Source organism: Cynara cardunculus, assembly GCF_001531365.2.
Source record: "Cynara cardunculus var. scolymus isolate 2C chromosome LG 16, CcrdV1, whole genome shotgun sequence".
Lineage (NCBI taxonomy): Eukaryota > Viridiplantae > Streptophyta > Magnoliopsida > Asterales > Asteraceae > Cynara > Cynara cardunculus.
This window is the reverse complement of record NC_037543.1, coordinates 3663874-3678807: the sequence shown is the minus strand read 5'-3', so window position 1 is coordinate 3678807 and position 14934 is coordinate 3663874. Positions and strand designations below refer to the sequence as shown.

General features: G+C 34.0%; 1 protein-coding gene across 1 annotated transcript; it reads left to right on the top strand.

The window, feature by feature from the left end:
* The first annotated feature begins 4321 nt into the window (after nt 1–4321).
* On the top strand, nt 4322–12685 carry LOC112529251 (probable ADP-ribosylation factor GTPase-activating protein AGD8). The gene is made up of 7 exons (XM_025140430.1): nt 4322–4521; nt 4636–4754; nt 7808–8237; nt 8363–8620; nt 9138–9260; nt 10873–10971; nt 12294–12685. The coding sequence occupies exons 1-7, from the start codon at nt 4453–4455 to the stop codon at nt 12399–12401; spliced, it is 1206 nt and encodes a 401-aa protein (XP_024996198.1). The 5' UTR covers nt 4322–4452; the 3' UTR covers nt 12402–12685.
* The last annotated feature ends 2249 nt before the right edge of the window (nt 12686–14934 follow it).

The following is a 14934-nucleotide window of genomic DNA, read 5'->3' as shown; positions in this document are numbered from 1 at the left end:
CTCTCTCTCTATATATATATATATATATATTAAAACTTCTTAATCAATCAATATCTCAATATAAATGTTAAAAATATATTGAAGTAATAACCAAAATATGGTTCAATGAGAAGTTTTCAAACATATTTTTTTTATAAATGAAATTAGAATCCACAAACAAGTATTTTGATTTACATCAATGCATATATTATTTTATTTACATGATGATTAAAAATGCATTATATGTTATATCAATATATATATATATATGTATATATATATATATATATATATATTAAAGGAACTCACATGTAATTTTTTCATAAAGTGAACAAATATATGTAAAATAATATCTTAGATCATAGTTTTTGATGATAAACATAATGCAAAAATTGATTTTTTATATAAATTCTTACAAATTTATAACATTTTTGTGGTTCTCATTTAATTATCATCCCCCCTCAAAAACACACACACACAAATGTGTATATATATATATATATAGATATATATAAACTTTTTAATATAAAATCTAGAAAAACTATTACAATCATTTATATATATATATATATATCAATTTATTTTATTTTTTAAATTTGCATTATATCAATCTTTTATTTTCTCTCTCAATAATTTAAAATTTAGTGATGATAAATAATATTAATTGATCAATGTTTATTAATTTACATTGACTTCGAACTTACAAAATACAACATCTCTCTCGATGTAATATATATATATATATATATATATATATCATCACTATAATAATTAGAATATTGATGATAGTAAATAACATTTATTGATTAGTATTTAAAACATTTATTTATTGATTTGTACTTTAAAATTTGTTAAATGCATGTTTAAGTCCCTAAATACATATCCACGATTTTATAAATGTGTAATCATTACACTTTTTAATTAATTAAAGGGAAAATTGCATGAAAAAGTAACGTATTTTAACTTGATTCCTATTTTGGATAACGTACTTTCAAAACTTCCGTTTTAGTATTTAAGATGTAAAGTTTTAAACATTTAAGTACCCGGGTAACCAGTTGAAACATTAAACGGTTACCATGCTGATGTACCGAGTGATGTGGTATCAACTCAATATTATTTGCTAAAACATTAACCAGATACCATATCACTTGACATATCAACATGATAACCGATTAATGTTTCAACCGGTTACCCAAGTACTTAAATGTCTAAAACTTTACATCTTATGTATCAAAATAAAAGTTTTTAAAATATGTTATCCAAAATAGGAATCAAGTTAAAGTACATTACTTTTTCATGCAATTTGTCATTAACTAAATGACAATTTTACCATTCATAATTGAGAGATTAATGAGTTTTCTATCTCATAAATAAGACTATAATTGAAAAGTAGACATTACTTTTTGGAAGTGAACACTTACTTTGGTAAAAACTAAAATAGAAACATTGACACTTATTTTGAGGCGGATGAAGTATTTGTTTTTGTTATTTGTAGACATAATTCCTCTTCTAACAATGAATTATTATTTATAGTAAGTTATATGTATTAATAATCGGTTAATATCTTATCATATTATTTATACACTAAGTTTCTATTTAACATATTTTTTATACATATAATTAGTTACTGTGCGATTTAGACGTACAATTATTTATTTATTTATTTAATAAAAATCGGTAGAGACATCATCCTCTTTTTAAAAAGAAATAAACTTCATCATCAATCAGACAAACAATGCATAAGTTATCTACACCCCTGTTGTTACTATTACTCATTTTATTTAATTTTACAACTTTATTCTTAAGCAAATCTCTCTCTCTCTCTATATATATATATATATCAAAATTTCACTAATTATATTTTATTAGTTTTTTTATAATTATTTGAATATATTTGTTGACGATTTTATTAACAACTAACATATATTTATATAGACAATCTTCGAAACATTAACCAAAGTACTCATATTACCGTAGAACGCACAGTTCCCACACTAGTTACTATATAAGAGGATATACCAAATAAAATCAAAAGGAATTTAATATGTCTACTCGAATGAGTGTTTATATAAGAGGATAAACCAAACAAAATCAAAACGAACTTTTCAAGGAGGTAAGAAATATACAAACATATCAGTTACATAAAAAAAATACTGATTATTCTTATAAAAACATCTCATTTAAAAAAATGTTTTCGAGTAGATTTGATTCCGTTATGAAGTTTTGTCAATAAAAAGTCTTGAGTAGCATGCAATAATTTGAGGAAAAAGGGTAAATTTTTTACACTATTAATTACTTACCGGGTAAGATTTTAGTATATCAAAACGACATTGTATGCAACAATTCATCCGGTAAGCGCTTACCGTGGTAAGAGTCGTCGCCCTCACTTACCGGGTAAGGCTCATGGTCATTGTCTCGCTCTTACCGGATAAGATTCTTAGTCTTTACCATATTCATCCGGTGAGGTAATATGGTTTGGTAAGCGCGCTTACCCGTGTAAGTATTTGGTAAATGGCCCCTAAGACTACTATATATAATGGCAAGTATACAAAAACGTCATAACCTTAATTCTATTACGAGTAAATTCCACTTTTGATTTATGTGGTTACCGTTCATTATCAAGCTTAGTCTCTATTTCAAGCTACTTATACTTTGATTATTGTGGTTGGCACTACACTTCGATTTTGGTCTACGTGTCTAACGACGGTTAACAAAATCTGTTAACTCAAATGCATTTTGATATTTTTGTAATTTGTTTACTTTTATCTTTAAAAAATAAACTAATTATTATTATATTTAATATTATATATATATATATATACAATATAAACATCATAAACGAACTCTCCCCCTTCCATACGACTGCCCCACCCCCTTTCTTAACAACTCCTTCAACCACCTCTATCTCATATGCGACCAAAACCGTGACCCTTATTGACCCGAATATAAGCGAGGCCCCTCCCATGACCCTCAAACGACGAAATCGTTGTCTTTTGCCCCTATGTGTGTGTGAACACCTGCAACACCTTTCTTTCTTCACACACACTCATCAAACAGAACCACCTCTATGTGTATATGCCAAGTCATATCGTAGATGTGTGTATTCATATTTGATGTGTGTAAAACCACCACTGCTTATCTCGTTTTGTTGTATTGAGTTGAAAAACGAAGACCACAATGGAATACACAAAGAATTCGGGTATGTTCCTTTTCTACTTGATTGTTTTATCTTTGGAGTTTTTCGAGGTTTTCTTTGATGGTGTGTGTGTGCAACATGATATGAGTCACTGACTCGTATCAATTTTAATATGTTGACATGTTTTAAACACCAAAGCTTGTGTGTATGTGTGCTAGAGAAAGGGGAACGGGGCACAGTAAAAGGTGTACATGCAATGGGAATGAGCGCCAAAAATGGTATGTGTGCAAAGAACAATAGGCGCTGGAAATGGTATGTATGCAAGAAGAAAGGGGCGTTGAGAGTGCTATCCGACTATTAAAAGAACCAAGATTTAGGTTGGAGCCCGAAGTTGCAGAAGACTCAAAAAAGGGGACGATCAAGTGACAGAACCAACGAACCCATGTTGACCGACAAAGTCTACAGTTGGGAAAGAAAATGAGTGAGGTGGGTATTCGTAATATAATAGTAGTAGTAATAAGAATAATAATAATTTTGTTTAGGGGTCGTTTACCAAACAATTATCCAGTAAGCGCTTACCAGTAAAATTTAACACTATCATTTACTTACTGGGTAAGATTTTAGTCCACCAAAACGGAATCATATGCAACAATTTACCCGGTAAGCGCTTACCATGGTTAGAGTCGTCGTCCTCGCTTACCGGGTAAGACTCTTGGTCATTGTCTTGCTCTTACCGGGTGAGATCCTTGGTCCTTACCGTATTCATTCGGTAAGGTAATGTGAATTGGTGTTTACTTACCCGAGTAAGCATTTAGTAAACGGTCCTTTAGTTTTTTTAACATAAAATTAAATAAATGAAAAAAAAGCAAAGTGCTTTTGAGTTAACAGGCTTTGTTAATGACCGTTAGTCACATGGACCAAAAGCGAAACAAAATGACAACTAGAGTGACAAAAAATATAATTATTTTAAAATATAAACTAAATCGTGGAAACTACAGGGACTAAAAGTGTAATTTACTCTTTCAGGGTGGAAAAACAATTGGAAAACACATTCATATATGAATTGGAGTGGGGACATTTATGTCATTTGACCTAACAAACAAGACAACAACGCAATACCAATCCCAAGGGCATTTCCGTAATATTCCATCAGGCTTCTCGTGCCTCCTTATAAACGTAAAAATGCAGACAACAATCAGCGGATTCAACATATACTGCTCTCGAAATCACATTCTTCTGCTGTCCCTTCGTCGATTGTCGTTTCCCTGAGGAGTTCCAAAATCTCAGATTCAGTGATCTCCTCCAGGGAACTGTTAATTTTGCTTTCAGTTTCTCCAATGGCTTCCGACAGTTTCACCGACAAAACCGCCGTTTTCAGGAAGCTGAAAGCCAAATCGGAGAATAAGGTTTGGATTTTATTTTGTATGTTAATTGTAGATTTCGTCAGATCTGTCATTTCGTTTCTGTGAATCTTGATTTGAATTGATCTGATTTGGTTTTATTGTTGCTGGTTGTATCAGATGTGTTTTGATTGTAACGCGAGGAATCCAACTTGGGCATCCGTAACCTACGGGATATTTCTCTGTATTGATTGCTCTGCCACCCATCGTAGCCTGGGTGTTCATATCAGCTTCGTTAGGTGATTGCCTTCTCCGTGGTGTTTGTAATGTAAACTCGTTTGATCGATTGATGATCAGGTTTTAGAATGAATTAAGGCTGAAATAACTCAGATTTAACTTGAAAAGACAAAAAATGTCGGTGAATATTAATTGAATTCTACTACACTTTTTTAAGTTATCACTATGAGCATAGCCTACGTTTTTAAGAATTTAAAATTTAACATGGAAAGCTAATTTACACATCGAGTATTTGACATTCAACAGTTGTAGGTTATTGGGAATTCGTCTGCACGTTTATGTAGCAATTCTCACTATACATTGCCTTATATTGAGTGTTTGTTGCTATGTTGGGAAAATGATGAATTAGCCTAAGATCTTTATCATTATTATCGTAATGCCCTGGATTCTTGAATGACATAAGGCTTCCACACTGGAAAGGATATATGGTGCCATAAGTTACATCACTACCGAATTATTTTAGAACTCATTAGTGTAGTGCGCAACCTGCAAGAGAACTAAGAGAGATGCTATGTTTTTGCCAATAAGAATTGATTTTATCCTTAACAGCTGATATACCTTTCATTCTATCCTGATTTGGCTTCTAAGTGTCAGCAGGACTATTTTTTCAGTTGAATGATAAGATTGGTTCAGTAAACTCTTAACCACTATTCAAAACAAGGGGCACTTTGATAGGAAAAAGGTGGTGTTAAAATTGTAAATCAGGAACCCGATTGTTGAACAAAGGGAGTATGACTGCCAAAACTTTGGGAGGTGTAGAAATTAGAACCTTGAAACCTTCCTCTTTCAGGATTCTAAATGCATAACTCTAGGGACAAAATGTCATCCTGTGGTTCTGTTACTGTAGTTAATTCTATTATGCTATGGAAAATGGAATTTAGGAACATTTGTTGGAAGCTACTTATGTGAGACTCTTCTCGACCTTTGTGATGAGTGATGAGTGACAACCATGACTTCACTCCTGGTGATATTCATGGTAACCATGGAAATAACTTTTTATGTACATAAACACCATGAGTGGTACTTGATGATCGATTACTTTTTCACATGAAAAATGAAGTTTATCTGAAGGAGCTGACTGAACCATGCAACTCTAGATGTAGTCATGTAGAAGCACAAGCCTTAGAGAAAGTCAAAAAACCATGCTCCCAAAGTTTTACCATGTGAATTTCTTCACCCAGATGTTCATATCAGAAGCCATTTTGGATCCAGTTGGCAGAGCCTAAAGAGAGAGAGGGCTTGAGAAAATATAGAAATTGCCATTTGTGTTCTGAGTCAAATGGCTTGATACTTGAGTGCCAGGAGCAGCAGATGAAAACAGGACTAAAAACCTGATTTATGTAGCAACTGTTGCTCCATGTTGGCTGGATTGCTCTTTGAAACTATGATTTCTCAAATTCTGCACGAGAAGATGTAGAGCACCATAGTCAAGGTAATAATAGATGACATGTAAGAGATCTGAAGTGCCTTCCATCAATTCGTAAAGTTCAAAATCTGTTGAAATACTTAAATTTAATGTTAAATTGACTACAACATTCCAAAATGGATCCATATTGTAGCATGATAGACGAAGATTCATTAACACCCCAAAAATCATGGAACCCAAAATGCATTGATACAATGTATCATGCCTCTACATCATAACTTCAACAAAGGTGCTGTGGTGGCAATGTAAAGGTTGGTCTTAGGATGCTTTTTGGGTTGCATATCCACCGCGATTGAGTTTCTTCTAGCCAATGCGAGTTGCAATAACACAATGCTGTACTTCTTATATTCGAAGAGCTCTACAATATGTTGCTCCTGTGTCTACAACTAATCAAATGAGGCATCTTGGTCAGTCTCTATTTAAAACATCAATTTTTTACGACAAAGTATCAAGGTAAGAGGATCTATTTCACTTAGAAGTTGTATCTAAGCAGGCCTCTGACAAAGCAGGGTTCATTTTAAACATTCAGTTCCAGGGGTGGGTTCCATAATTAGGCACCTCATCTAAAGCCCCAATCACCAATTTTATTAGCAAGGAACACCACAAAACCTTGCAAATTCGGGTTTATAGCAAGAGAGGGGGAGCGGACGGGGAGGGAGAGGAAGGGATCTTTTGGTGAATGCAGTGATGGCAACATTGGTGGTTGAGATGGTGAATGGAGTGATGCATGTGCTTTGGTGTGTGTTCTTTTTAAGAAATATAGATCTTTGTTTGATAGTGCCCTGTCTGGTTTCGTATCTTCGCTGTTGCATCTTTGGGGTTACCAACCTGAAGACTTCAACATTTATGGACTTGTTCGGCAATGCTTGTATTTATCTTCTTAAAAAATTTGAAGAGAACAATTAAAGAGCAGATCTTATTGTCCTTAATTTTTGTCTCTCCCTATTTTTAAAAATTGTCCGTTTGTCTGTCTCTTCAACTGTAATGGCTATAGGGTGAAAAGCAATGTAGGTGGCCACGTAGCATCCAGATAGGCAATTCCATTATTAGTTATTTCGTATTCCCCCTTTTCTTTTTGTAGGATTTTCCACCGCCTGTCCAGAGTTGAGCCCTGTTTTTTGTACCACTAACTGGTTTATGGATGAGTCTCTTGGAGTAGTCGGTCTTGGGGTGGGTTTACTACTTAGATGCTTTCAGCAGTTATCCGCTCCGCTCTGGCAACTTTACGTAAGGCAGAGTTCGTCGAAGCATATGATTGCCGGGTTGGTTAAATGAGAAAGAAGGACTTCCATAGAAATTGGCCTTCGGTTAATGGAAGTGGTGACATTGTTAGTTTTTAAACTGAAATGTTGGAAATAAAAATCTAAGAACCAACTTGTTACAATCAGAAAACTTTGGAACCAAAAATGGATCCTGCCAATATGTATATTCTAAATTACGATTATTCATTAAAAATGGAAGTAATGTTTATTGCTTGGCTCCTTTAATTTGACTTGATTGAGTTGTCCTTATACACAATGTTCTTGCTTTTATGCCTTCTTTTGCATGTTGTGATTTCACAATTGTTTTTCTGGATATATTGCTTGTAAGGTGTTTTTTGTTCTTTACCCATTGATGCAACTTTTGCAGGTCAACCAATTTGGATTCATGGACGCCAGATCAGTTGAAGATGATGAGCTTTGGGGGCAACAATCGTGCTCAGGTCTTCTTCAAACAGCATGGGTGGACAGATGGAGGGAAAATTGAGGCCAAATACACCTCTAGGGCTGCTGAGTTATATAAACAGTTGCTTTCAAAAGAAGTGGCCAAAAGTTCTGCGGAAGATGCTAACTTGCCATCATCACCTGTTTCTGCCAAGATAGTTGAAACTTTTGATGGACCTTCTGATTTCAAGGTCATTGAAACCCCAAAAGAGAGCTCTTCAGCAAAACCTGATACCAATGGCTCTGCTCCAGTTAAAGCTCCTCCATCAATTCGTACAGCTTCTGTCAAGAAGCCCATTGGTGGAAAAAAGACTGGAAAAACTGGGGGGCTTGGTGCAAGAAAGCTTAGCACCAAGGTAAATCCTACTATCATGTCAACAATCATATTCAAGTAAAATCAGTAGTATTTTTATTTTCATAAATTTATTTTAGTTTCATATTCACCATCTGTACATATCTATAATTTTATAAATTTATGCAGACAAGTGAAAGCCTGTATGATCAAAAGCCTGAAGAACCAGTTGTACAAGTGTCCACCTCAGCAAGTACCATATCATCATCWACTACAACACCTCACATCTCTCGCTTCGAGTATGTTGATAGTTCCCAAGCTGTGGAGACGGGTCCTGGAGGCATGAATACACTTAGTCATGTTGCGCCTCCTAAGTCGTCCAGTTTCTTTGCAGAATATGGAATGGACAGTGGTTTCTCGAAAAAAACTACTACATCCAAAGTCCAGGTAAGCAATACTTACTAAATTTTGCACCAAATGGTTATAAGACGATCACCCAATAGGACTATGTGAGAACCTTGTGTAATAATTGTTAATAGCTTTTACCTTGTGTAGTAATTGTTAATAGCTTTTAGAAAATCAAAATGCTAGCACATTGTGGGTTTGAATCCCACTTTACATAAATTAGGTTGACACTGTAGGATCTTCACTTGCTGCTTTCCCTAATGTCCCTGAGTGGCTTACAAACTTATTCTCATGGCTACCATGGATGTTCACCATTTTGTAGATTTCAATAGCTTCTAATTTTATTATTTTGTACACTGCAAAACGAATCCAATGATCATAGTTTCTTTATGCTTTTGATCAATGTTGATTTTTGTCTGAATATTTTCCGTCTAATATTCTCTATCCTCGCATTTCGCTAATATGTCATTGGGCTTATGCATTTCTATGGTTCCCTGCTGGGATCTAGCCTTATATAATGCATGTTTTCCTGTGGTTTGTGACTCTGTCCAATTGCCAGATTCAGGAAACTGATGAAGCAAGGAAGAAGTTCTCTAATGCTAAATCTATTTCCTCGGCACAATTTTTTGGGGACCAGAACAGAGACGACCTTGATGGTCAAGTCTCCCTGCAAAAGTTTTCAGTACGTATTCCCCTTTAATCATTACATTTTCATACTGGAGATATCATGTGAGCTTTTTTAATTAATGTCTAGCATCTCTCTGGTTTGCTACGGATTGTGATAACTCCTTTCAGACTTTTAATACAAATTTATATGGGTGATGGTCATGGGAATACAATTGTCTATGCAACATCTTCTAGTCAACAACCCAGATCCTCTTAAATCTTTTGTAATTCAGAGTTGTGGCTGAATAAGAATTCAGGGATAAAAGATCAACTATCAGATCTATGAATAATTTAAGTGAACTTTTCTTAAATCCAAGTACAAGGCAATGAAATAAGCTTTGTTATGTGATGATGCTTTGTTCATTTACAACTTGCAAGATATATTGGTTTTTACAAAAAAGGGGGTCAGGAAAGGGACTTCACATATATTTGTTTACATTAAAAAGGGGAGGGGAACTATCTTTATGTTTATCAAGGATAATAAGATGACTTGGCTACTATGTTTTCGGATGACAGCTTCCATCTTTCTTTGAGCTCTTTTTTTGCAAATCAGTATAACAATCCAACAAGCTTTCGCCATATGAATTTCCCAGAACAACATTTTTTTAAACAATACCAAAAGTTAGACACACATAACATTTGTCCTTTCTTTTATAAATTAGGGACACAAGAAATGTTATTTGTTACCAAGGAACACAAAAGGTTAAAATTACATGTTAAGCATACAAAAATAAGTATCTAGCATCTTAATCGCAATTTATGCTACCTTTTTTCCTTAAGGGTTGCTGCTTACTGTTCTTAAAGTGCATGCTTTTAATCAAATTAGCTAATGGCCTGGTGGGTTCGTTTAATACATCATATATTCATATAGTAAATTCTACATGTGATAAACGTAAAAGATATTTCAAATTTTCTCTATCATTTATATTTGTATGCTTACGATGTAAATGTCTTTCTCATGTCTTTTATTTATAAAAGGAAAAGAACAAATATTACATGCATGTAACTTTTGGAATATGTTGGTATGAAGTTACTCGTAGATAGCTAGTTAGATTGTAAAGTTCGACTCAACTTTGGTGAAATTTTTTCAGAATGTCAAGTATTATGTGTTGGATGGAGAGTCAGATGTTACAACTTACAATAGGATATAATCAAGGGCAATTTTGTACTCCCTTCGTCCCACAACAAATGTCCGTATTTCTATTTTAGTTTGTCCAAAAGTAAGTGCCCACTTTCAAAATTAAGTGTCCACTTTCCAATTCTATCCGTAATTATGAGATAAGAAATTCTCTACTTCTTCATTATTAAGGGTAAAATCGTCATGTAGTTAATTAAGAAGTATAATGATTACACATCTCTAAAATTGTCTACGACATTTATTTTGGGAAGGAGGGAGTAGTTATTTTATATTTTTAATTTATAAATACTGAGGTAACGTTTTTCTTTATTCGTATAGACTTGTATAATTAAATTCACACACATATAAACGCTCCACTATATCCAAAGCTTGCTTGTATTCATCAGGTGGTGCAGGCAAGTAGCAATCTGTGTTGAACGCTATACGTTTTTTTAATCTAATTTGGTTTTAAAACATGACGGAAACTTGTCTATTTAATTGGGTCTTGTAGGGCTCTGCAGCTATTTCAAGTGCTGATCTATTTGGTCACGACTCGGATTCTAACCTCGATCTCAGTGCCAGCGACCTCATCAACAGGCTGTCTTTCCAGGTATTCTTGTTCACTCTTAGCCATCTCTTTGAAGAAGGGATTGGTTGATAGGGACTGCTTAGGCCTTACAATTCTTTTTGTTCATAAATTTACTCTAATGCTAAAAATAGACCAGCTTATTTTGATGAGAAACTAACTCCCTTTGTCCCAAGATAAACGTCCACAATGAAAAAGGTAAACAGTTTTTGGAATGTGTAGTTATTACATTTTTTAATTAATAAAATGACAGTTTTACCCTTAATTATACAAAGAGAAATTGTCTTCATCTCATAAATTAAGGGTAGAATGAGAAAGTATATATACATTAACCCTTGAATGTTAAACTAAAATAGTAATGGCAGACATTTATTTTGGGACAGAGGAAGGAACTTACAAGTTATGTAATATTCCTCCGTAATTATTATTGTCTTTAATTAACTAAAGGGGTAATTTTACCTTTAATAATAGAGGGAGTAATGAGTTTCTCCATCTCATTTATAATTAAGGGTAGGATCGGAAAATGTGAACTAACTTTTGAAAGTGGACGCTTACTTTGGGGTAAACTAAAATAGAAACATGCACGCTTATTTTGGGATGAAGGTAGTATAAACCCGACACTCACACCTTCCAAAAATAGAAACTCAAATAGTAAACATTATCTAGAAATCGGTCCTACAACCGGTTTGGTTCCAAAATTGGTCTTAATTGTTTCAGGTTGTAACTGGTCCTCATCCTCACCGCTGAAAACAAGGGCCTCTTTGGGCCTGGCTTATCCTGGCTACATGATCATTTAGTTAAATGACATTAATTTTACTAGAGTAAATTACATTCTTGTCCCTATGGTCTGTTACAAATTGCAACTTTCGTCCCTGTGATTTGCAATTCATTGATATTTTCATCCGGCTAACTTCTACCTTTAAGTATGAGGGATGAAAACCACAATGAACCGTAAACCAAAAGGACGGAAACAGCATCAGTGTAAATCATAAAGACGAAAACAACAAGAAATTGTAAACCATTGGAATGAAAATCGTAAATTTTAAAGTATAGGGACGAAAATAGCAATTTTCAGTATACCAATGTCGGAAAACATAATTCACTCTTTTTTAGCTCTAACCTTCGGACGACCTGCCTATAGATAGTGTTAAACACGCCTATGGTTTGAGGCTATTTAGTTAAATGACCTTAAACGATGACACTGCAAATCTTGAAAAACACTGGGAGGAGGTTAGTTTTGTAAAAGGGACTTTTGTAGAAGGTTATATATACTGAAATGACCCATTTGTCCCTACATAAAGATAAAAACACTAAACTGTTAGTTTGTAAAAAAAAATGACTTTCAGGCACAACAGGATATGTCATCCTTAAAGAATATAGCAGGAGAAACCGGAAAGAAGCTGAGCTCGATAGCGTCGACTTTAATGAACGATTTCCAAGACAGAATCCTGTGATCTGGTTGAAATTACTGATATACCCTTTCCATATAAAAAGATGTTTTATGTGTCGTGTAAAGAGGGCGGAAATTCTCTCGCATTCTATCGTCGTGTTATTTTCATAGCCGGAAAATGGTTTTAATGTTTTGTGATGTGTGTTTTTGGTGGTTTAAAGATTTAGAGGTACAAAGTGTCAGCAGGTGGCAGGTGAGATGGTATGAGGCTAAATTCTGCAGAAACAGGCTATTATATGTATTTACATATCTTTAAGACTATATATCATATGATATTTTTCATTGTTATATGCTGTAAACGAACCGAACGAACACGAACAGAGGCTTATTCATGTTTGTTCGTTTAACTTAACCGAACGAACACGAACGGTAAACGAACGAAAATCTTTGTGTTCGTGTTCATTCGTTTAGAAATCAGATGTGTTCGTGTTCGTTTATGTTCGTGCATTAACATGTTAAACGAACGTAAACGAACGAGCTAAACGAACATCAATAAATATTATTTGAATTCAAAGTAAATAAATACAAGATTGTATATTAAATTTAATATATAAACGAACATAAACGAACGGTAAATGAACGAACGTTCACTAACATAAATGAACAAACAAGACTCTTGTTCATGTTCGTTCATTTAACTAAACGAACAAAAAAATTTGTTCATGTTCGTTCATTTATTAAATAAACGAACTTCCCGCTGAACGGTTCACTGAATGTTCGGTTCGTTTACAGCCCTACCCCCCTCTTTTTAAGAAAAGAAAGAAAATGGAGGAAAAAAAAAACCATGTGGTTTTTAAACTTTTTGGTAGTGTTGGTAAGTAGACTAGACTGGACTAGTTATCTGTATTTTGTTTGGTAAGTTGAACGGAACATGATGAAACTGTTAAAATAATTTTTTATACAATTTTTTGTAATATGTATCATTTATGTTCCTTTACGTTACTTTTTTTTCTTTTGAAAAGTGGCAAGAAAGGGTGGGAAATGAAAATCTTAAAGGAGTTTTGTGATCTTTTAATACCATATACCAACCAAGTTTGCATACTTAATACCATGCTACCAATCGACTGTAATCAATAAGATTGGTATACATGTTGGCTGATTTTGCTTGGTACAAAAATTGACAGCCCTACTGAACCCGAACACATTAGACCCAGTAGAGGGTTTACGCAACTAGAAACAATCGAGATGCATCTTTAGACGGGAATTGGAGCATTTGTGAATATTTTGTTTCAATGATTCAATATTTGGGAAATGTCTACATCTACATTTTTTGAATTATGAACTCAATAATATCCACAAATTGCAAATTGCATACAAATGACATGTATTAGCTTCAATCAATACTTTTAAAACCAACATTTTATGGTACACAACTATACACACATATTCAACATGATTCTTATTCAGTTCCTTTCATCAGGCGACAAATTAATGGAGAGTTGCTCACAGACGATCTCGTACTTTGAAACGCCAAGTTTTCTTGACTCGTTTTATGAAAGTTGTATATCCTTTAAATGCTCATTAATATAAGCTCTAGTTAAAAATAGGAAAAAAAAAAACGATACATACATATTCAATTTACTGCTCTACACTTTCTTTTTAGTGCTTAATTGGGCTTTTTAAGACAGACTTTTTCTGAAGGCCTGCCTCCAAAATTTCGGCCTATCCAGACTAGCCTTCAGGCTTATTAGGCCCGTGTTTTTTGGGACCGAGTTCGAAACAGGGCAAGGCCGGTCTTTGGCTAGAGCGTTTTTGTTCATCTCTAATCTCGATCCTTTCTTGGCTCCTCCTGAATCTTCTCCAATGTTTCTCCAATTTCGTGATTGATCCGGAATATTCTGTATTTCCAAATAACCTCTTAGCAGGATGTGGCATCAGGTTGGGTTCATGCCAAAATTGTTATATATCTTCATTGTCCAATGGGTCTAATATAGCAAACTGAAGCCCGATTTTATGGGCTAGATAACTTGCGTTACCCGCCTTACATACGGGCCAGGCTTGCCATTGGCTAACGACATAAAATATATTTTACATGTAAAAAAACTTAAATAAAATCATAAATTTGGGAGACAACATGTCTGGGCCTATCCATTACTTTTAACAGCCCAACTTAAGGCTGCCCTTCTTTTCGAGGATGGTTGTTCAAGCCCGTTTTTCTAATGATCGGGTCTAAAACGTCATACTGTCCATGAACAACTATTCTTGATACATAATGTTGAAGAACCTCACATAACTTTACAAAGTTGATACAATTTGTTTTGAAAAAATAACACAAAATAACAAAAATATATTAGATAATGTAGAGGAATGTAATGTGTAGCGTTTAAAATGGGAAATGTATATGCTGTTTTTGATGGACTATAATCCTATCCGGTAATAGTGTCAAATATTACCGATAAGCGTTTAGATAAACGACCCCTTAACATCACAAAAGAATCGCTAATAGCATTTGATAACCACGAGTCGAGAGCCATAAGATTTACCTAGTAATTGAGATTTACACGAGTCCGTTTTCTTCACGATGTTACAAGCAAATT